At 42.3% G+C, this 22,827-nt stretch overlaps 1 protein-coding gene across 2 annotated transcripts in view; it reads left to right on the top strand.

The window, feature by feature from the left end:
• The window catches only part of LOC109891047 (immunoglobulin superfamily member 21), a 266,112-nt gene that overhangs the window by 228,329 nt on the left and 14,956 nt on the right, over nt 1-22,827 (top strand). For both annotated transcript variants that reach the window (XM_020483336.2, XM_020483337.2), the window contains exon 6: nt 9,049-9,544. In XM_020483336.2, the coding sequence (XP_020338925.1) occupies nt 9,049-9,544 (496 nt within the window). The remainder of the gene's footprint in view (nt 1-9,048; nt 9,545-22,827) is intronic.

Genomic DNA, 22,827 nt, shown 5'->3' with positions numbered 1-22,827 from the left:
CGCTAAAACCTACCGAGGTCATTTTTACCATTCATATCTACAGTTGAAGTCGGAAGTTTACATACACCTTAGCCAAGTACATTTAAATTCAGTTTTTCATCATTCCTGACATTTAATCCTGATAAAATTTCCCTGTCTTAGGTCAGTTAGGATCACCACTTTATTTTACGAATGTGAAATGTCAGAATAATAGTAGAGAGAATGATTTATTTCAGCTTTTATTTCTTTCATCACATTCACAGTGGGTCAGAAGTTTACATACACTCAATTTGTATTTGGTAGCATTGCCTTTAAATGCTTTAACTTGGGTCAAACATTTCGGGTAGACTTCCACATGCTTCCCACAATAAGTTGGGTGAATTTTGGCCCATTCCTCCTGACAGAACTGGTGTAACTGAGTCTGGTTTGTAGGCCTCCTTGCTCGCACACACTTTTTCAGTTCTGCCCACAAATGTTCTATAGGATTGAGGTCAGGGCATTGTGATGGCCACTCCAATACCCTGACTTTCTTGTCCTTAAGCCATTTTTCCACAACTTTGGAAGTATGCTTGGGGTCATTGTCCATTTGGAAGACCAAGCTTTAACTTCCTGACTGATGTCTTGAGATGTTGCTTCAATATATCCACATAATTTTCCACCTTCATGATGCCATCTATTTTGTGAAGTGCACCAGTCCCTCATGCAGCAAAGCACCCCCACAACATGATGCTGCCACCCCCGTGCTTCATGGTTGGGATGGGGTTCTTCGGCTTGCAAGCATCCCCCTTTTTCCTCCAAACATAATGATGGTCTTTATGGCCAAACTGTTCTATTTTTGCTTCATCAGACCAGAGGACATTTCTCCAAAAAGTACAATCTTTGTCCCCATTTGCAGTTGCAAACTACACTCTGGCTTTTTGATGGCGGTTTTGGAGCAGTGGCTTCTTCCTTGCTGAGCGGCCTTTTAGGTTATGTCGATATAGGACTTATTTTACTGTGGATATAGATACTTTTGTACTTGTTTCCTCCACCATCTTCACAAGGTCCTTTGCTGTTGTTCTGGGATTGATTTGCACTTTTCGCATCAAAGTACGTTCATCTCTAGGAGACAGAACGTGTCTCCTTCCTGAGCGGTATGACATCTGTGTCCTCCCATGGTGTATATACTTGTGTACTATTGTTTGTACAGATGAACGTGGTACCTTCAAGCGTTTGTAAATTGCTCCCAAGGATGAACCAAACTTCTTCAGATTCTGAGGTCTTGGCTGATTTCATTTGATTTTCCCATGATGTCAAGCAAAGAGGCACTGATTTTGAAGGTAGGCCTTGAAATACATCCACAGGTACACCTCCAATTGACTCAAATTATGTCAATTAGCCTATCATAAGCTTCTAAAGCCATAACATTGTTTTCTGGAATTTTCCAAGCTGTTTGAAGGCACAGTCGACTTAGTGTATGTAAACTTCTGACCCACTGGAATTGTGGTACAGTGAATTATGAGAATAATCTGTCTGTAAACAATTGTTGGAAACATTACTTGTGGCATGCACAAAGTAGATGTCCTAACCGACTTGCCAAAACTATAGTTTGTTAACCTCTAGTGACACCCCATCCCAGGAGCGTAATCATCGACTGACACTAATTAGCATAACGCAACAGACATAAATATTACTGGAAAATATTCCTATTCATGAAAATCACGTGAAATATATTGAGACACAGGTTAGCCTTTTGTTAATCACCCTGTCAACTCAGATTTTCAAAATATGCTTTACAGCCAAAGCAAGACAAGCATTTGTGTAAGTTTATCGATAGCCTAGCATAGCATTATGCCCAGTTAGCAGCAGGTAACTTGGTCACGAAAATCAGAAAAGCAATCAAATTAAATAGTTTATCTTTGATGAGCTTCAGATGTTTTCACTCACGAGACTCCCAGTTAGATAGCCACTGTTCCTTTTTTCCAAAAATATTATTTTTGTAGGTGAAATGGCTCCGTTTATTCTTCACGTTTGGCTGAGAAATCGACCGGAAATTGCGGTCAAGAAAAGGCCAAAAAATATTCAAAATTAGCTCCATAATATCACCAGAAACATGGCAAACGTTGGTAATAATCAATCCTCAAGGTGTTTTTCAAATATCTATTTGATAATATATCCACCGGGACAATTGGTTTTTCAGTAGGACCGAGTGGATAAATGGCTACCTCTGCATTTTACTCGAGAATCACTCTGAGAGCCATCAGGTTACCACTTACACAATGTAGCCGCTTACGGGTATTCTTCAACATAAATGCGTAAAACTACGTCACAATGCTGTAGACACCTTGGGAAATACATAGAAAAAGTAATCTGGTTGATAGCCCATTCACTGCTCAATAGGGATGCATTGGAACGCAGAGCTTTCAAAGCATGAGGCACTTCCGGATTGGATTTTTCTCAGGCTTTCGCCTGCAATATCGGTTCTGTTATCCTCACAGACAATATTTTTACTGTTTTGGAAACTTTAGAGTGTTTTCTATCCTAAGCTGTCAATTATATGCATATTCTAGCATCTTGTCCTGACAAAATATCCCGTTTACTTTGGGAACGTTATTTTTCCAAAAATGAATATACTGCCCCCTTGTCACAAGAGGTTTTAACAAGAAATTTGTGGAGTGGTTGAACAATGAGTTTTAATGACTCCAACCTAAGGGTATGTAAACTTCCGATTTCATCTGTATGTATCATTCAACCGATTCAATAAATAACCTTTGAACATTTGTTTAACTGTTAGGCTGTGGGAAATTAGACAAGAAACCTGCCTTTTTATACTGAATATTATTTAATCCCATGTCTTTAAAAATAAATCATCACTAAGCCAGCCCAAGCATAGATCAGGGACTCAATACAAAAGCACTCAGAGCTTCAAGCATTAAGAGGAGGGAAGTAACATTCATGTTACGTTTTTCAGGATGAAGATTGAGAGGTATGAGTGGGCAGAGAGTGCTATGAGGAGGAAACTGGTTGACCAGGAGAGTCGTCTCCAAGGAAATGTAACCATTTCAGTCAAAGCAACTGTGCTTGAAGTACTGTATGAAAAATTTGTCTGTGTTTGTAAAATAGCTAAGCTATGATTCTAAGTAGTGGCGAATAATTTTGTTGACTCCAGAAGAAGTTGTAATGCCTCTGTGGAGAGTTAATCACCCTGCCAGAATTGCCCAGTGCTGTAGGACTAAATCAAACCCCAGTAAACATATTTTGACAGTGTTCAGAGATAGATTTTATAACAGGAGTGTCTCTTGACTCCTCAATCCTGCACATTTCTCTTTTTAATCTCCTTGAAGATCTAGTGCTGTGCTCCAGTGGATGAAAGCATTGATAATAATAAAAGTCAAATAAGAAGAAATCACCAGCATAGTATTTCCAATGTTTGCAACTTTTTTTGTGCATATTAGAAACTAACCAGAGGAAAACACAGGGATCTCACATGGTACCTTCCAGTACCTTTTAGGGCACATGTGTAGATAAAGAGAGTAATGGTACATTTTTGTAACCAACATTTTGAATATGAAGGTACAATAATCACACTCTCAAAAATGGGGTAAGGTGTGAAGCTACATTTCTGTTTCCAAGGGTACAAATGTATTTTGTGTACCCTCAGTACCCACCATAAGGTACAATGACACATGTTTTGCCACAGACAAGAAACTAACGGCTTTGTCACTGAGGTGGTACCCTTTGTACCATAATCATTATCATATTTCCTAGAATGCTCTACTGCACATAGATTTTTTTAATAATTGTTTTCAATATCTGCGTTTTTACATGTACATTGATTGATTGATTAATCTTATGCTACACAAAGATAAACAACATACATTTTTCTAAACTAATCCAATCAGTTAGTTAGATTTTATGCACCCATTACTGAAATGGTTGTTCCAGTTTAAATGGTTTAAGTAGTCTCCTCACAATGTTCCTAATCCCCATTATGAATGAGGGTTGCAGGTGAATCAAAATTCCAACTGTTGGATATCCTAATTCTGTCTGGATTCCAATAGGAATTACATATCACTTTGAAAGCAGTATAATGTAACTTGCAAGTAGAGTTGCAAAATCCTGGTAACTTTTGCAAATTTCCCACGTTTTCCAGAAATCCCTTTTGGAAGATTCCTGAAAATGGGAGGGAATAAGCAGAAAATCCATCAACAAGGAATTCTTGAAAATCTAGGTATCTCAGGAAAGATCCGGGTATCTTGCAACCCTACATGTATGCCTGATGTGCCTGAAATTGAATGAATTCAACAACTCTACAGTTCACTCAAAGGCAAGGCACACTGGGAAACTATATTGGAGGCATGGCTTAGTGTGGCTTTTTGTGTTGTACCTGTTTAAGTGGTCTATGGTGGAGGTACATTTTGTCACTTACATCCCACTGGGCACACGCTGGTTGAATCAGCGTTGTTTCCATCTCATGTTGAACCAACGTGGAATAGATGTTGAATTGACATCTGCGCCCAGTGGGATATGGCTTTGTCACTGTGGGGGTTCCCCAGTTCCTACCTCAGATATGAACTGGGGGAAATTATGTTCCTATAACTAAAGGTACAAAGGATGACCTTACAGGATACAAACCAAGTGACAAGCAGTTGTTCTCCTTTAAGAACAAATCTAAACCTTTTTTTCTGAGAGAATACTGAGGCCTTTCTGCCTTTTGGTGACACTCATTTTCTCTTTGTCAGTGCTGTTGCCTGGCATCTTAATACAAAACTAGCTGTTCTGTCATATCTTTGCAAGCCCAGTCTTAGATGCTTTTCTAAATGTTTATCAAAGCATGTTCTGTGTTTATACAAACACCATTTAACTGGTCAACAGTTTTGGTTAGCCTACATCCTTTCACATTGCAGCTTATGTGCTCAGCCGCCATTTGTTTCTAGGCAGGAGTTCTTTTAGGTTGAGGCCAGTTGTGTAGTGGAGGGTAAATGCAAGTTTACCCATAATTTGCAGAAAACTCAGTGTATTTTTTCACTGCAACTAAAGATCGTTTTACCCACATATTTTTGTACCACTACATCACTGGTTGAGACAAAATGTAACATGTAAGCGTAATCAATGGCTGTATACAAAGAGCTGTGCACTGACTGTGCATTCCTTTCTTTCACCAGTTATTCACCAGAATCCTTCATTTGTCTGCTTGTAGCTTATTATACAAGGAACAAGCGTGTTGTTGTTGTCACTAGGTACTGTAGAAGGTGCATCATCTTCCGTTTTAGATACTTTTAACAAGCTATTCACATAATAGTAATAGTTCTCATGACATCCATTACAGTATCCTCAGAGCACAAGTAACCATTGATTGAAAATGGGAAGGATAATGACAGCTAAATAATGAGAGGTGATTAAGCTTCTTTCTCTTTCACTGTCTCACTCTCATGTGCTCTCTCTCTCTCTGTCTCTCGCTTTTTTACTCTCTCTCTCTCGCGTGCCTTCTGACAGCGCCTTCTGGCAACATTAAGGTATATTTGGGCCATTGAGTGAAGAGAAAGGGTTATTGTTACTAGGGTTGCAAAGGGAGGGTATATTACTGGAAATGTTTTCCAGTAAATTACCAGAATTTGGGTATTTCTCAAGGATTGTATGTAATCTATAACAATACATCTAGTGGCCCTTTTGGGTAGTTATTATTTTTACAGGTGTCTGTAATTCTATATTTTTATTTAACTAGGCAAGTCAGTTAAGAACAAATTCTCATTTACCATGACAGCCTACCCCAGCCAAACCCTAACGTGCGCCATCCTATGGGACTCCAAACACAGCCAGTTGTGATACAGCCCAGGATCGACCAGGGTCTGTAGTGATGCCTTTAGCATTGAGATGCAGTGCCTTAGACTGCTGCGCCACTTCGGAGCTCTTTCTGGCCCTCTTTGTGGCCTCATCACATGCAAAATATATGAGATAAGATGATTTTCAAATAAAAAATAGAATGACAGAGCTGTAAAACAATATCCTAAATATAAAGCATCAACTTAGTGAATACCATTGGTATTTAATATGAGGGTTTCAACATTAAATATATATATATTTTTTATTTTAGTATGTCATGATGTATTTGTTGTAAATGTTTTGGCATCAAACTGGTAGCAGTTGTGAAAAAAGTAAAATGTTAGTCTATTTTCTCTTGAACCACATGGTCTATCTACAGACACTCATGGCCAATATGGACATATATATATATTTTTTTTTTTATATTTTATTTTATTTATTTTATTTAAGTTATTCAAGTATAAATTACCAAAATTATGATAGATTGTCTGTTAATTACCAAAATTACTGAAGATTCCAGTAACTTTGGTAAGGTACCGGTAGCTTTGCAACGCTAATTGTTATGTTTCAAATTAGCTTTGAAGTCATTCACAGGCGGAATGCAGAGCCTACCTCATGCCACATGCACCAGCTTCATTTTGCCACCACCAATGCATTGCGCTTTGGCGGGCGTTCAGAATGACTTCCTTGTTTGTTTGTCGAAGCTCTCTCGAATCGGACTGAAGCAGGTGGCGTGTGCTCTGACTCCATTGTCTGAAGCATTTGGGGATGTAGAACAGAGGCGTGATTGATAATCACTTAATTCCACTGTGAAGGGCCATGCATAAAGACCATTGAAAACCACAAACAGCTTCTCATTACACCACAGCCCACTGTCTAAATTACAGCCAGCAGCAAGACTCATATGCTGACCCCCCAAATAATTGCCTGCTCAAGACATCTCTATAACAATGGGGTTTTCATTGCCTTGAGCATGCTGATTAGGCCTAAACTAAAGTAAGTGAAAACTGGACGGTTAGGTATTTTAGGTAGGTGGATCAGTTTGACTTGTGAATATGAAGATATCTTCTACCTCTTTTACCTAAGGTGTATTTACAAATTTAAAGCAACGTTAGAGTGATCAGTGTATTTCTTTCATAATGTGACCGAGGATTTCATAAAAGGGAATCCATGAAATGTAACAAAAGGTATTTTTCCCACCACTAAGTAGTAATCCATTCTCCATTGTAAGCTATGCGTATAGTAAACCAATAAAATACAGAATAATTCCTATTCAATCATTGAAACTATTTTTAAAGCCTTCTATCTCCCAGAGAGTACCGTCTATCACGCATATGCAGTACCTGTGTGTGAATTATTGAGCCACTTCAAGATAACATAAGCAAGAATATAAAATAATAATGGGATTGTATATACATGTGTAATGATGCTCTCTCACTGGCACCTGAGGTTCATATGATGCAAACCTTCCAGGCCTAACACAAGGTATCCTCACTCTTACTGTCTTGGAGAACATGCAGGGAAACTAAGGCGTGAAAATTGATTCCTTTGGTACAAAACAACCTTGAGAGCAACAGTTTTCTCTGTCAAAATGTATAGTATTTTAATTAAAGAAAGCATAAATAAACTGAATGTACAGTAGTATTAACCTTGGAGATCACTACACTTAGTTTTTACAGCATTGGTTGAGTCCTTGTGACTTACAATGGGTACATCACTCACTTAATTGTTTGGGAAAGTAGGAGAGATAGTGCCCCACACTGGTCAGGAGTAGATACATAAGATGGGCCTGCATCAAATGTGCCATTGCTTCTGCAAATCTTGATCATATTTCCCCTCTCTGAATAGGAATGACATATCATAGAGCCTGTCTTTGTTGTATGTTCTGGATCAAAACAGTGGTGATTTATAGATTCAGAACTTTTTTAAATGTCAATGTAGCCAGCCATTCCATCACCAGTGACACTAATTAAATGCTTACAGCCCACACAATTTTTACCCAAGAGCAAACAAGCATTATTACATTATCCTTTTTCTCCACATTTCTTACCAAATTGGTTTTCTACAGTACCCAAACAAAATGATTTTTTATTGTGCAGGTAGGTAGTACAGAAGGTAATGGTGGGAGTAAGGTCAATGATTAGCTGATACTCTAGAGTTGTGAAAGTTGTTAAACGGAGTCAGTTTAGGAGGCGTTGAGGTCAGTACATACCAGAACCTACAGTGCTCTTAATCTCCCTTGATGTTTCAGGTATCGGTCTACACAGTGCAGTCAACACAGCACTGATTAGTTCATTTATATTCAAGGCTCTGTATTTGTATTTGTGTTACTACTGTACAATATACACTGTAGTACTACTGTATTATCTTGTTACTTACATGGATACTGTACATGCATTGTTGTGCTACACAAGGAGATATAGTACACCATATGGAGGAGTCGGTTTAATCCCTTGATCATTGTTTAACCAATGGCTGTGGACTGTCTATGATGTGCTGTAGGTGAAAGCCTATAAACCTGAAAGTGTTGTGTTCATGTTAGGAAGAGTGTTGGTTGTCTGTTTCCTCCCTATTGTTCACATGGAGCCATACAGAGTCAATCCCCAGGAGCATGGCCTTACGTCACAGTTGTTTACACAAATTACTGCTATTTACACAGCAGAGTGAAAAGCCCCTGAGGTGGCGTCAAATCAAAGCATGCCTCAACAATCCCCTTTAACAGAAAATCCAAACATTGGCGTAAAATGTACTATATAGGGTAACGATACTTTGATCTCGTGCAAATTGGTTCCAAATGTCCAAAGGTCCCGTAACTGACTGCGGATTACATTTTTCTCTTCAAATAAAGAAAAGTGAAAATCAAAAATCACGGTATGAGTAGGGAGCTTCACAACTGCCGATGCCAAGGGCAGTAGCTCTGCATCCTGATTTTTAAGCTAATATCTGGAGGTTATGTGTTAAAATAGGAGCTTGAATATCCTGTCAAGAGATTAACCAGCCGGAGATCATTATATCCTCATAATGATGTAAGGAAACTCCTGTAATATCATTGAAAATCCCTGCTGAACACCAGCACCGAGCAAACATCTGACATCTCCTCTTCACCAGCTCACTGGTGACTGAATAACCACATACCATTATCACAACTGGTTGTAATAAGACAATTGGAAAGGATATACTGTAATTCAACCCAAATCTCTCCTCTCTTTACGCTTTTTTGTTTGTCTCTCGATCTCTCCCCCTCTCCCCTCGGTCTCTCTCTCTCAGGTGTACTTTAAGCGGGATGGAGAGTTGATAGAGGTGATATCCTACATCCACCCCTCAGCCGAGGACGGCGGTGGCTCAGCAGGGGTGCGTGGTGCCAGGCCACTCATCAGCAGAGACCTAGACGACACCAAGCTGCAGAGGTCCCTCTCCCTGTTGGACCCCGAGGGCCGGCCAGCCCGCATGTTCACCGAGAGCCCTGAGCGTCGTTGGACCCCGGGCCAGCACACCCAGGGTCGGCAGCAGAAGGAGCAGCCCAGCCCTGCCACGGAGATCATTCCAGAGACAGTTGTGAGCCGGGAGTTCCCTCGCTGGGTCCAGAGCACTGACCCACTCTACTACTTCAGTCACACCCACATCTCCCAGAGTGATGGCTCTGTGCTGGTGCAGGCCAGACTCACCTGGACCCTTAACCCCCAGCTGGACAATGACGCCATGTTCAGCTGTGAGGTCAAGCACCCAGCACTCTCCATGCCCATGCAGACAGAGGTCACACTGGGTGAGTACAACAGAAATATCCTTCCCCTAACCCACTCCTCTCTCCTTGTTTCCCCATCGCTGTACTCAATCTCTGAGCTTCCTTATGTATCCCTCGCGAATCTACTCAGAACAACACTGATTTCCATTTGATGCTTAATTGTGTAGTGACTGACAAGGCAATTAATCGAGCTGTCTGTAGCTAAATTGAGTTAACTCACAACCGTTATTGAAGAAGTCAACCTGAATTAAGGAAGTCAAAAGAGAATTTGTACACAATCAGCCACGTGATGTCCTGTATTGGAGGAGGTTCTTGGATGAGGCGATGCAGTGCTGATATGATAAAGAGAAACATTAAGTTCACTGAGAAAAGAGTAAATGGTAGAGGGCGGAGTGTGGTGCAGTAAGGAGAAGCTGCTGCTGCTCGTACAGGTACAAGTTACACGTTGTGTGCACACTTAATTTCCTCAGAGCGCCAGCTTTCATCTCCTTCACACCTTTAGAGGGGCCTTCTCCTCCTGCTAGTGTCCCTTTCTCACCGTGGTGTGTTGATAGACATAGGGCGGCTCTAACCGCTCACACTTTAACTGTTTGAAGATTTTGGAGTTTTTCTGTTAGGACAACAACAACAGCGGAGCTAGAAAAACACTCAAACAACACAGAAGGACCAGTGTTTAGGGTCTATAAAGGAGTTACCAATCATGGCTAACAAGTGCCTATGTGTCAGCATAGAGCTAGCTCACTGCTTAAGGGCCTGCATACTGCAAATAATACACGTTCAATCTGCTTATAATTCTACCCTTGTATATTAAAGTAACTTCCCAGTGAAAATCTCACTTTTAAAAGTTCATATTCTGTTAACTCATCCAAATAATTTTATTGACTCGTCCCATACTCATATTTGTGGCCAAAGCAAAAATTGTAGAAGGAAAACAAAAACACAGACCATTTAAAAATGCTTGCTATTTCCTCGTAGAACAGGATGTCATGAGCTGGCAAATCACAGTTTAGAGAAGGATGATCTGGTCAATTAGAGGTCTATTTGCATGATTATTTTTAATGACCAGTATACGCCCACACCATTCTGTTGTTAGGATACACCCACACAATTCCAACACAAAAAAGCTGCTTTTTAACATACTTAATTGCCATATTTTGGAAGGAAAACTATTTCACAAGGATATACTGATATTATCTGTCTTCTCAAGACAGATTGCTGATTTTAACAGCCTCCTCTTTACTGTTGTTACATGTTGATGGTAAAAATTCTAGACCCAGAGGGGTGTAGGCCCAGAGAAAGCCTTGCTAACTGTCAATGGCTTTCATATTTTGACAAGGTTTTTCTATGCTGTGATTCAAGCCATTAATTTACCAGTAGCTTTGTTCTTTAAAGGGATGAAAACAGCTTCTGCAGACATTCGAGAACAGAAAATGTGCATTTGTTGATTTTAATTGGAGTACACTTGAAATTCAGAGCATTCATAAACCTGCTTGAAGCAGATTGAACCTGGGGTAGTATGAGTGAGAGCTGCTGTTGTTATAGAGTAGTAATAATAGCCAGTACATGTGTTCATATACTGTAGTAAATATCACGTATGGTTAGAATTATGTCACCACTTGAAAACATTATCTCTAATATACGTCTATCCTGGTTCGATGTAATAATCTAAAACTGGACACATTTTAAGTATTTCCCACAGACGGGCCAGAACCTATCTTTTGATTATACAGTTTAATCCAGGTAATTGCTCCTGGGACCTGTCATTCACTCCTGTCCCTTGGCCCTGGCTTTCAGAGCTGTGTTTGGTGAGGAAATGAAAAGCCGGCCCTCTGGGCACTGACGTCAATTCAACGTCTATTCCACGTTTGTTCAATATAATTTCATAGACATTACGTGGAAAGAACGTTGATTCAACCAGTGTGTGCTCAGAGGGAAGTTTTTGCACTGTCCATAAGTAATACATATTTCACTGATTTAATATCAAGTCAAAGCTTATTGGTCACATACACAGATTTGAAAATACTATCGCAGATGCAGAAAAATGTTTGTTTTGAGCTCCAACAATGTGGTAATACCAAGCAATAATAAAAATGTAAAAATCAATACACACATAATCCAGAAATATGTATTAATTCATTAATTAACAAATATCAGAACGAGCAATGCCAGAGACCTGAATATAAATAGATATACATATAATGGTGTGTAAAGACAGTATGGACAGTATATGAATAGAAAATGTGTGTACAGTGGTAGTGCTATAGGATGAACCATGATTGGAATACAGTATATATTAAGCGGGTAAAACAGTATGTAAACATTATTAAAGTGACCAGTGTTCAATGAATATTTACATAGGGCAGCAGTCTCTAAGGTGCAGGGTAGATTACCAGTTGATAGCCGGCTATAACAGTGACTAAGGTTCAGGGCAGGGTACTGGGTGGAGGCCGGCTAGTTGTGAGTGTTTGTTGTCCTGAAAATACAGTAGAAGCTGTTTCTCAGTCTCTCGTTCCCAGCCTTGATGCACCTGTACTGTCTCCAGCCTTCTAAATGGTCCTTTATGATCTTCTTCTTGTCCTTCCCATCTACACTGGCTGCTGTATATGTCCTGGAAGGTAGTCAGTGTGCCCCCGGTGATGCATGGGCTGACCGCACCCCCCTCTGGAGAGCCCTGCAGTTGCAGACTGTGCAATTTCCATACTAGGCGGTGATACAGCATGACAGGATACCCTCAATTATGCATCTGTAAAAGTTTGTGATGGTCTTAGGGACCAAGCTTAATTTTTTTCAGTCTCCTGAGGTTGAAGAGTCGGTGGTGCGCCTTCTTCAACATGCTGTCTGTGTGAAGGGACCATTTCAGCTTGTCAGTGATGATATTTTCCTGGCACCGCTACACCAGGGCCATCACCTCCTCACTGTAGGCGGTCTTGTCGTTGTTGGTAATCAGGCCTACCACTCTTGTGTTGTCAGCCAACTTGATAATTGAGTTGGAGACATGGGGGGCAACCAGACATGGGTGAACAGGGAGGACAGGAAGGAGCTGAGCATGTACACCTGTGGGCCCCATGTGGGAGAGTTGTTGCCTACCTTCACCACTTGGGGAAACCCATTAGGAAGTCCAGGACCCAGTTACACAGGAAGGGGTTCAGACCCAGGGCCTTGAGCTTAGTGATGAGCTTGGAGGGAATATGGTGTTGAAGGCTGAGCTGTAGTCGATGAACAGGATTCTTACATAGGTATTTCTTATGTGCAGGTGGGATAGAGCAGTGTGCAGTGCAATGGTGATTATGTCTTCCATGGATCTGTTGGGGAGATATGCAAATTGTAGTTTGTTTAGGGTGTTGGTTAAGGTGGAAGTGATAGTCGTTCCCTAGCCTCGCAAAGCACCTTATGATGACCAAAGTCAGTGCTACGGGGCTATAGTCATTTAGTTAAGTTACTTTCACTATCTTGGGTACAGGAACAACGGTGGACATCTTGAAGCAAGTGGGTACAAAAGACTGGGATATTGAAAGATTGAATATGTCTGTAATTAGGCTGGGGTGATGTCCAGATGATCATATTGTCATATTGGTCTTCTCTCATCCCGGGATTTACGGTATTATCGGCTAGCACACAAGGTGGTGCTAAAAACATAAGAAAATCCCATTGGGCCTCAATTCCCATAATGCTAACAAAATTAGCACAAACCAATAGCAAAAATCACAACAAACGAATTGCAAAGACAAGCAAATACAGCTCATAAAGTAATACAAGCATAGCTAATAGCTACCGATTGCCATTTTCGTTGAGTGTGGACATTTTCAAGCGAAAGGGAACTAGAGAAATTGTGCAAATTAACAAAGTTGTGATGGATGCTTTTCTGAAGGAAAGGAGCAGAGGGGAAAAGCTAGTAGGAAGAAATGACAACTGTACAGATAACTCATCCAGAGCTCTTTGACTTCTGGCAGTAATCCATTAGTGAATTGCATACAAGTGTAACTTGTCACCTCATGTGCGCCGCACAACAGGTATTTGCCGATAGATACAGAACAATATGGACTCACCATCTCCCGCTTTCTCCCATTGTGCTATAACAAAAAAACACGTGACTGGCTCAACTGTTCTGGGGAACTACGGTAAGCTTTATAACTGTAGTGCATTGCACAAGTTGACTGCAGGTATTTACTTATGAAGTAGCTACTAATATTCTAATTTATATAAAATCTTTGAAGAAATAGTTTTGACTGTATTGAAAAACCATCCCATGTTTTTTTCCAAATACCCCGGTATACAGTATATACTGTATACCGCTCAAGCATATCCATGAACACTCCATCCAGCTGGTCTACAAATGCTTTTAAGATAAGGCTTGGGTTAACATGCTTAAATGACTTACTCACATCTGACACGGAAAATGAGAGCACACAGTCCTAGTGACCATCGGGGGACCGCGTTGACGGCTCTGTTGTTTTTCTCGAAGTGGGCGAAGGTGTTTAGCTCATCCGGGAGCGAGGCATCAGTGTGGCTGGCTTTCCATTTATAATCCGTAAATGTCTGGAGTCCCTGTCACATACAGTACCTGTAACGGTTTTCTAGTTGTGAAGGAGAGTCGGACCAAATTGCAGCGTGTAGATTGGATCCATGTTTAATGAACAAACGTAAAACACAAATCAATATTAAACACTACAAAAACAAAGAACGTAACGAAAACCGAAACAGCCTATACTAGTGTAAACTAACACAGAGACAGGAACAAGGACACTAAGGACAATCACCCACGACACACTCAAAGAATATGGCTGCCTAAATATGGTACCCAATCAGAGACAACGATAAACACCTGCCTCTGATTGAGAACCACTTCAGACAGCCATAGACTTAACTAGAACACCCCACTAAGCTACAATCCCAATACCTACACACCACATACAAAAACCCATGCCACACCCTGGCCTGACCAAATAAATGAAGATAAACACAAAATACTTCGACCAGGGCGTGACAGAACCCCCCCCCCCCCTTAAGGTGCGGACTCCTGAACGCACCTCAAAACAATAGGGAGGGTCCGGGTGGGCGTCTGTCCATGGTGGCGGCTCCGGCACGGGACGTGGACCCCACTCAATCAATGTGTTAGTCCCCTCGTCCTTGGATAGTCCACCCTCGCCGCCGACCATGGCCTAGTAGTCCTCACCCAGAACCCCACTGGACTGAGGAGCAGATCGGGACTGTGACGCAGCTCGGGACTGAGACAGCTTGGGACTGAGGGGAAGCTCGGGAGTGAGAGGAAGCTCGGGAGTGAGAGGAAGCTCGGGAGTGAGAGGAAGCTCGGGAGTGAGAGGAAGCTCGGGAGTGAGAGGAAGCTCAGGCAGGTTGATGGATCTACCAGATCCTGGCTGGCTGGTGGTTTCGGCAGATCCTGGCTGACTGGCAGATCCTGGCTGACTGGCAGATCCTGGCTGACTGGCGGCTCTTGGCTGACTGGCGGATCCTGGCTGACTGGCGGATCCTGGCTGACTGGCGGATCTGGCGGATCCTGGCCGACTGGCGGATCCTGGCCGACTGGCAAATCCTGGCCGACTGGCAAATCCTGGCCGACTGGCAGTTCTGGCAGATCCCTTCTGACTGGCGAATCTGGAAGAGTCTGGTTGACTGGCGGATCTGGAAGAGTCTGGTTGACTGGCGGATCTGGAAGAGTCTGGTTGACTGGCAGATCTGGAAGAGTCTGGCTGACTGGCGAATCTTGAAGAGTCTGGTTGACTGGCAGATCTGGAAGAGTCTGGCTGACTGGCGGATCCTGGCAGACTGACGGATCTGGCTGCTCCATGCTGACTGGCGGCTCTGGCTGCTCCATGCAGACTGGCAGCTCTGGCTGCTCCATGCAGACTGACAGTTCTGGCTGCGCTGAACAGGCGGGAGACTCCGGCAGCGCAGGAGAGGAGGAAGGCTCTGGCTGCGCTGAACAGGCGGGAGACTCCGGCAGCGCAGGAGAGGAGAAAGGCTCCGACAGCGCTGGAGAGGCGAGGCGCACTGTAGGCCTGATGCGTGGAGCTGGTACTGGTGGTACTGGACCGAGGACACGCACAGGAAGCCTGGTGCGGAGAGCTGCCACCGGAGGGCTGGTGTGTGGAGGTGGCACAGGATGGGCTAGACCGTGAAGGCGTACTGGAGATCTTGAGAGCAGTGCTGGCACAGGACGTGCAAGGCTAGGGATGTGCACAGGAGGCCTGGTGCGTGAGGCTGGCACGAACTTCACCAGCCGACTAACAAGCACCTCAGGACGAGTATGGAGCGCTGACCCAGGTGCCATCAAATCCCGACACGTTCCGTCGGGCGAATTAAATGCAAAAGGCACCAACACAGCAACTCCCTCATTTCTCTCTCCTCCAATTTCCCCATTAACTCCTTCACAGTCTCTGCTTCGCTCACCTCCAACACCGGCTCTGGTTCTGGTCTCCTCCTTGGCTCCTCACGATAAACAGGGAGAGTTGGCTCAGGTCTGACTCCTGACTCTGCCACACTCTCCCTGAGCCCCCCCCCCCCCCCCAAGACATTTTTGGGGCTGACTCTCAGGCTTCCTTCCGAGTCGCCGTGCTGCCTCCTCATACCGGCGCCTTGCCGCTTTCGCCGACTCCAGTTCTTCTTTGGGGCGGCGATATTCTCCAGGCTGAGCCCAGGGTCCTTCTCCGTTTAGGATTTCCTCCCAAGTCCAGAAATCCTTATTATGTTTCTCCTGCTGTTGCTGTTGCTGTTGCCTGTTAACACGCCACTAGGTCCCGTTGAGGTGGGTGATTCTGTAACGGTTTTCTAGTTGTGAAGGAGAGTCGGACCAAAATGCAGCGTGTAGATTGCGATCCATGTTTAATGAACAAACGTAAAACACGAATCAATATTAAACACTACAAAAACAAAGAATGTAACGAAAACCGAAACAGCCTATACTAGTGTAAACTAACACAGAGACAGGAACAAGGACACTAAGGACAATCACCCACAACACACTCAAAGAATATGGCTGCCTAAATATGGTTCCCAATCAGAGACAACGATAAACACCTGCCTCTGATTGAGAACCACTTCAGACAGCCATAGACTTAACTAGAACACCCCACTAAGCTACAATCCCAATACCTACACACCACATACAAAAACCCATGCCACACCCTGGCCTGACCAAATAAATGAAGATAAACACAAAATACTTCGACCAGGGCGTGACAGTATCAGTCAAAAGTTTGGACACACCTACTCATTCAAGGGTTTTTCTTTATTTTTAATATTGTCTACATTGTAGAATAATAGTGAAGAAAAAAACAATTAAATAACACATATGGAGTCATGTAGTAACCAAAAAAGTGTTAAATAAAGTAGCCACCCTTTGCCTTGTTGACAGCTTTGCACACTCCTGGCCTTCTCTTAACTAGCTTCATGAGGTAGTCACCTGGAATGCATTTCAATTAACAGGTGTGCTTTTTTTAAAGTGAATATGTGGAAAGTGAATTTCTTTCCTTCTTAATGTGTTTGAGCCAATCGGGGGTGTGACAATGAAGGGGTGGTATACAGAAGAAAACCTGATTTGGTAAAACACTAAGTCAATATTATGGCAAGAACAGCTCAAATATGCAAAGAGAAACAACAGTCCAACATTACTTTAAGACATGAAGGTCAGTCAATACGGAAAATGTCAAGAACTGTTGCAGTCGCAAAAACTATCAAGCTCTATGATGAAACTGGCTCTCATGGGGACTGCCACAGGAAAGGACTACCCAGAGTTACCTCTGCTGCAGAGGATAAATTCATTGGAGTTAAATGCACCTCAGATTGCAGCCCAAATAAATGCTTCACAGAGTTCAAGTAACATACACATCTCAACATCAACTGTTCAGAGGAGACCACATGATTAAAAAAAAATATTTATTTTTATTTTTATTTAACTAGGCAAGTCAGTAAAGAACAAATTATTATTTTCAATGCCGGCCTAGGAACAGTGGGTTAACTGCCTTGTTCAGAGGCAGAGCGACAGATTTTTACCTTGTCAGCTCAGGGATTCAATCTTGCAACCTTTCGGTTACTAGTCCAACGCTCTAACCACTAGGCTACATGCACCCTGAATCAGGCCTTCATGGTCAAATTTCTGCAAAGAAACCACTACTAAAGGCCCCCAATAAGAAGAAGAGACTTGCTTGGGCCAAGAAATACGAGCAATGTATATTAGACCGGTGGAAATCTGTCCTTTGGTCTGATGAGTTCAAGTTTGTGTCAAATTTGTGTGTTTGTGTGATGCAGAGTAGGTGAACGGATGATCTCTGCATGTTTGATTCCCCCCATGAAGCGTGGAGGAGGAGGTGTGATGGTGTGTGGGTGATTTGCTGATGACGCTGTCTGTGATTTATTTAGATTTCAAGGCATACTTAACCAGCATGGCTACAACAGCATTCTGCATCCCATCTGGTTTGCGCCTAGTGGGACTATCATTTGTTTTCAACAGAACAATGATCCAAAACACACCTCCAGGCTGTGTAAGGGATATTTGACCAAGAAGGAGAGTGATGGAGTGCTGCATCAGATGACCTGGTCTCCACAGTCACCCAAACTCTCCCCAATTGAGATGGTTTGAGATGAGTTGGACTGCTGAGTGAAAGAAAAGCAGACAAAAAGTTCTCAGCATATGTGGGAACTCCTTCAAGACTGTTGGAAAATAATTCCTCATGAAGCTTTTTGAGAGAATGCCAATAGTGTGCAAAGCTTTCATCAAGACAAAGGGTGGCTACTTTGAAGAATCGAAATATAAAATATATTTTGACTTGTTTAACACTTTTTGGGTTCCTACATGATTCCGTATGTGTTATTTCATAGTTGTCTTCACTATTATTCTACAATGTAGAAAATAGTAAAAAATTAAGAAAAACCCTGGAATGACTAGGTGTGTCCAAACTTTTGACTGGTTCTGTACTTCTCAAGTCTAAGCCGTTGAAATGTGACTCCACTTTGTCCTTGTACTGTCGTTTTGCCTCTTTGATTGTCTTACTGAGTTTGTAGCTGGTCTGTTTGTCTGTTTGTACACATCCATGCTCCCAGTTACCTGTCTATGGGTAAAAGCGCTTTCATTTTTGCAGAAATGCTGCCATTTATCCACAGTTTTTGGTTTGGTTCTAATCGTCACAGTGTGAACAACATACTCTATGCACTTCCTGATGAACTCCGTCACCATGTCAGTTTATATGTCGATCTTGTTCTCAGAGGCGACCTGGAACATTTTCCCATTCCGCGTGATTAAAACAATCTTGAAGCATAGATTCCGATTGGTCAGCACAGTCCCCCAAAACGTTATTGTATGTTCTTGAATAGACTTTGAGGTACCTTTGCTCCGGTTTGGTGGGTGTGGCGAGGTGTGGCTTGAAGCAATGAATAATGTAAAGGGCAGTGACCATGCTGACAGCGTTCCCCAACCTGCAACCCAAACCCTTCTTATTTTTCAACTGGTCGTTCATCACAGCACTCTTTCCATTCAATTGAACGTTCCAGAACATAAAAACTTACTGAACGCAGCCCTGTTTAAGTTTCTTCCTATAGGTGGGGAGGACCAGAGTGGAGGCGTGATCTGATTTGCCAAAGGAAGGGTGGGGAGGGCCTTATGTAATGCTCACGGAAGTGAGCATAGCAATGATCCAGGGTCCTTGTTGTGCGTGTAGCACAGGAGATATCTTGATAGAATTTCTGTAGTGTTTTCCTAAGATTTTGTTTATTAAAGTTCCCAGATACAATAAGTGTGGCCTCAGGATATGCAGTTCACAGTTCAGTGTAAGCTTGGGGGAAGTATACACGGCAATGACGATGATCAAAGACAATTCTCTCAGTAGGTAATGCATTCGGCATATGTTGATGAGGTATTCCAGATCGGGAGAACAAAAGGATTTGAGTTCATGTACGTTACCACAATCACACCATGAGTTGATAATCATGAAACAAACCCCTCCACCTTTCTTTTGCCTGGAGAGTTCTTTCTTCCTGTCGATCCGCATAACGGATGGAGAACCTCACTGGCTGAATGGACAGGAACAATTTATATGTAAAAAGCCATGATTCCGTAAAACAGAGTATGTTACAGTCCTTGATGTCTTTCTGGAAGGAGATCCTCACCCTGAACTCGTCTACTTTATTGTCCAGGGACCGAACATTAGCGAATTATGTACTTGAAAGCAGTGGATGGTAGGCACACCGAATGAGACAGAGCGACATTCTGGCAACTGACCAAAGTTGTATTACATATCATGAATATTAACAAGCTGCTCTGTGCTCGCCTTACAAATTGATTTGGGATGGGGCCTTGGGAGCTTCTCAGAATGGGCCACACCTCTATGAGTTTCTTGCCTGGGTCTCACCATTCGCCTCAGTTCCAGAATTCATTAACTCAGTGCATCTGAATAATTAAAAGGACTGTACTCCTTTTATTTGCATGATCTATTATTCAGCAGCATGAAAAGACTGGAGGAATTATCATTTCATATACGATGCTGAAATATGATCCATGCCTGCGTCCACCAGTCATTTCCTCCCCAGACCATGATAATCACAGAGCAGATGTTCTATTTCAGGAGGGCTGGTGTACAGTTTGAGAGTGTCTGTCTGTGTGTTGATGTTTGTGGTGCGTGTGCGTGCATGCATGCATCTGTGCGTGCGTGTGTCTCTATGTTCACCTGTGTCTCATCTCCATATTTATCACACTCTCATCTTGGTATTGTAAGGAGTCCAGTGCAGGCTGCGGGTTGGATGTGTGAGATGAATGATAGTGTTGGATTGAGGATGACGCAATGATCCCACAGTCACCCCTTTTCAATTGTTTGTTATGTCTTCGCTCTCTCTCCCACACAGTGAAACCACTCTATATTTAAGCAATAAGACACAAGGGAGTGTGGTATAAGGCCAATATACCACAGCTAAGGGCTGTTCTAAGGCACAACGCATCGCAGAGTCGATTCCGCAATGCGTCGTGCCTTAGAACAGCCCTTAGCTGTGGTATATTGGCCTTATACCACAAACCCCCGGTTACCAGCTTAATTCGAAAAATAATACATGCTTTGTCATACCAGTGGCATACTGTCTAATATACCACGATTGTCAGCCAATCAGCATTCAGTGTTCGAACCACCCAGTTTATAAATGTGTACATTCATCAATCTGACTCTATTATTATGTGAATAAATGTAACAAGTCCTGTGCGAATCCTTGCATCACCGACTCAGTATGACTATAATGAACATGTGTCTGTCTTGCACCTTTGTGCAATTATTAAGAGGCTAGATACAAATAGCTAATCCTGGCAACCAGTGTTCTAGCATTAATTTATTGAGTCAAGTAGATCAGGGATGTCAAGGTGGAACCCAAGCATGTGCTATGTGTAGTGTAAATAACAACTACCTATAGACCTACTAAATTATGACTGTAAAGTCAATCAAATAATCACTCTGTAATATTAGGATATTTACTCAATTCAACTAATTGGATGTATTAGTCATGAAATAATTAACACTCAAACAATTACAGTGTACATGAAATACATTATGCGTTACAGAATAACAGAGTAAATTACTATCAACTAAATAAGATTTAACGTGGTTACACATGTCTTCAATTCAGAATAATCTCTAAGAGAAAGAAATGTGTGTCTGATACACACACGAGCTTGCTAACAAGTCCTCAAAGTATGAGTGAATTCACTGCCCTTTTAACCAAATTCAAGCAGTGCATCCCAACCTGAATTAAGATTTATTGGCAGTTTCCTAGTGAAAATAAAAGGCAGGAGCAACACATCCAGATTATAATCTAATAAACAAAATGTGAACGTTATGAACAGACAACAGGAATGTGCCTGATAACCAGTCAACCCAAAAAACATATAGCAACCAGAAAACATACAATGCAATGAGACATCGAAATTGTGTAGCTCTTTACAAGCTCTTGAAACAAACTAAACACGACAATTTAATTCACACAGTAAAATTAATTTCGCCAATTCAAGTTTTCATCAGTCGTCACACCTTTCCTGGCATTAGTGACCCCAGGACTTCCGTGGGAATGTCTAGTCCTGGATATTGCCACAGTAAAGGTATGGTTCTCTCCTGTGAGATGCAAATATACAACTAGCCATCCGGACAATGGCAAATTGAATCAACACGCCAGGCTAGTTACTAGACACCTCTTCGTCACTGGCCTTCATCATCGTTCACATTTGTTCACTCTTTCTATTTTTATCAACTACAGTAATCCCCCGTTTGGAACCATTGAGTTGTGAAATAACAGCATTGAACCAGTGTTATAGTTAGCACAAGCAGGCTCGCCAAGACGCATGCGTGATACACCAAGTCCCAGGTGTATGTGTATTTGACCAAGGCAGTGGAGGCACTCAAGAAGATGGTCGCCCCCAGCTTGGCTTGCATGAACTGCTCATCCATGGCAGTTACAGTCCTGGAGCTCTCCTCATAGAAGTTTTAGTCCCACCAGGGTGGAATGTCAGTCTTTAGAGGTACCCTGCATAGAATGCTCAGCTGTCCCATCGTTGAATCCTCCATCACATCAAGTTCTGAATGGACAAAAGGAAACAAGTAAAAAACAAGCACAACAAAAAACCATACCATCCAGCATCATTGCAAATAAAAATTCAAACAATATACGGTGACAAACAATTATTTCTCCCCCCCTTCAAGAGGGATGAGTTTGGAACAAATGAGAACACTCTAAAACAATCCTTATAGTGTTGCGCAAATAGTAACATACATTTTGTAAATTCAACTTTTCATCAGTCGCCACACCTCTCCTGGCATCAGTGACCCCAGTACTTCCGTGCTAATGTTTCGTCCTGGACATTGCCACGGCGAAGGTGTGGCTCCCTCCTGTGAGATACAGCCATCCATACGGATAATGCCAAATTGAATCAACACGCCAAGCTAGTCGCATCTTTATCACTGGCTTTTATAATCATTCACATTTCTTCCATCACTATTTTTCGACTACAACTCAACCAGACAATGCTGCAGATTCTCTGTCTATTTCTGAGTTATCGACAGTCATCCAAATCTGTAGAGTCAGAAGCTAGGCATGCTGATGTTTGGCTGAATCACAAAGCACACCTGATGCAGAGAGCGCTGTTGTTTACTAAGAGCACTGTGTGTCCACTGACCCATCCCACAGTGCTAACAGTTCCAGGCTGACCAGTGAGGAGGTTGGGTTGCTGGTCAACATCTTGGGAGAGTAGGGCTTATTTCCCTGTGAGGCCAATGCCCTCCCAGGTGCCGCAGTATGTCAGTCACATTGCATGCTGTTCTAAT

This window comes from Oncorhynchus kisutch, linkage group LG5 (genome assembly GCF_002021735.2).
Source record: "Oncorhynchus kisutch isolate 150728-3 linkage group LG5, Okis_V2, whole genome shotgun sequence".
NCBI lineage: Eukaryota > Metazoa > Chordata > Actinopteri > Salmoniformes > Salmonidae > Oncorhynchus > Oncorhynchus kisutch.
Note: the sequence above shows the minus strand (reverse complement) of the source record. Positions and strands in the feature narration are given on the sequence as shown.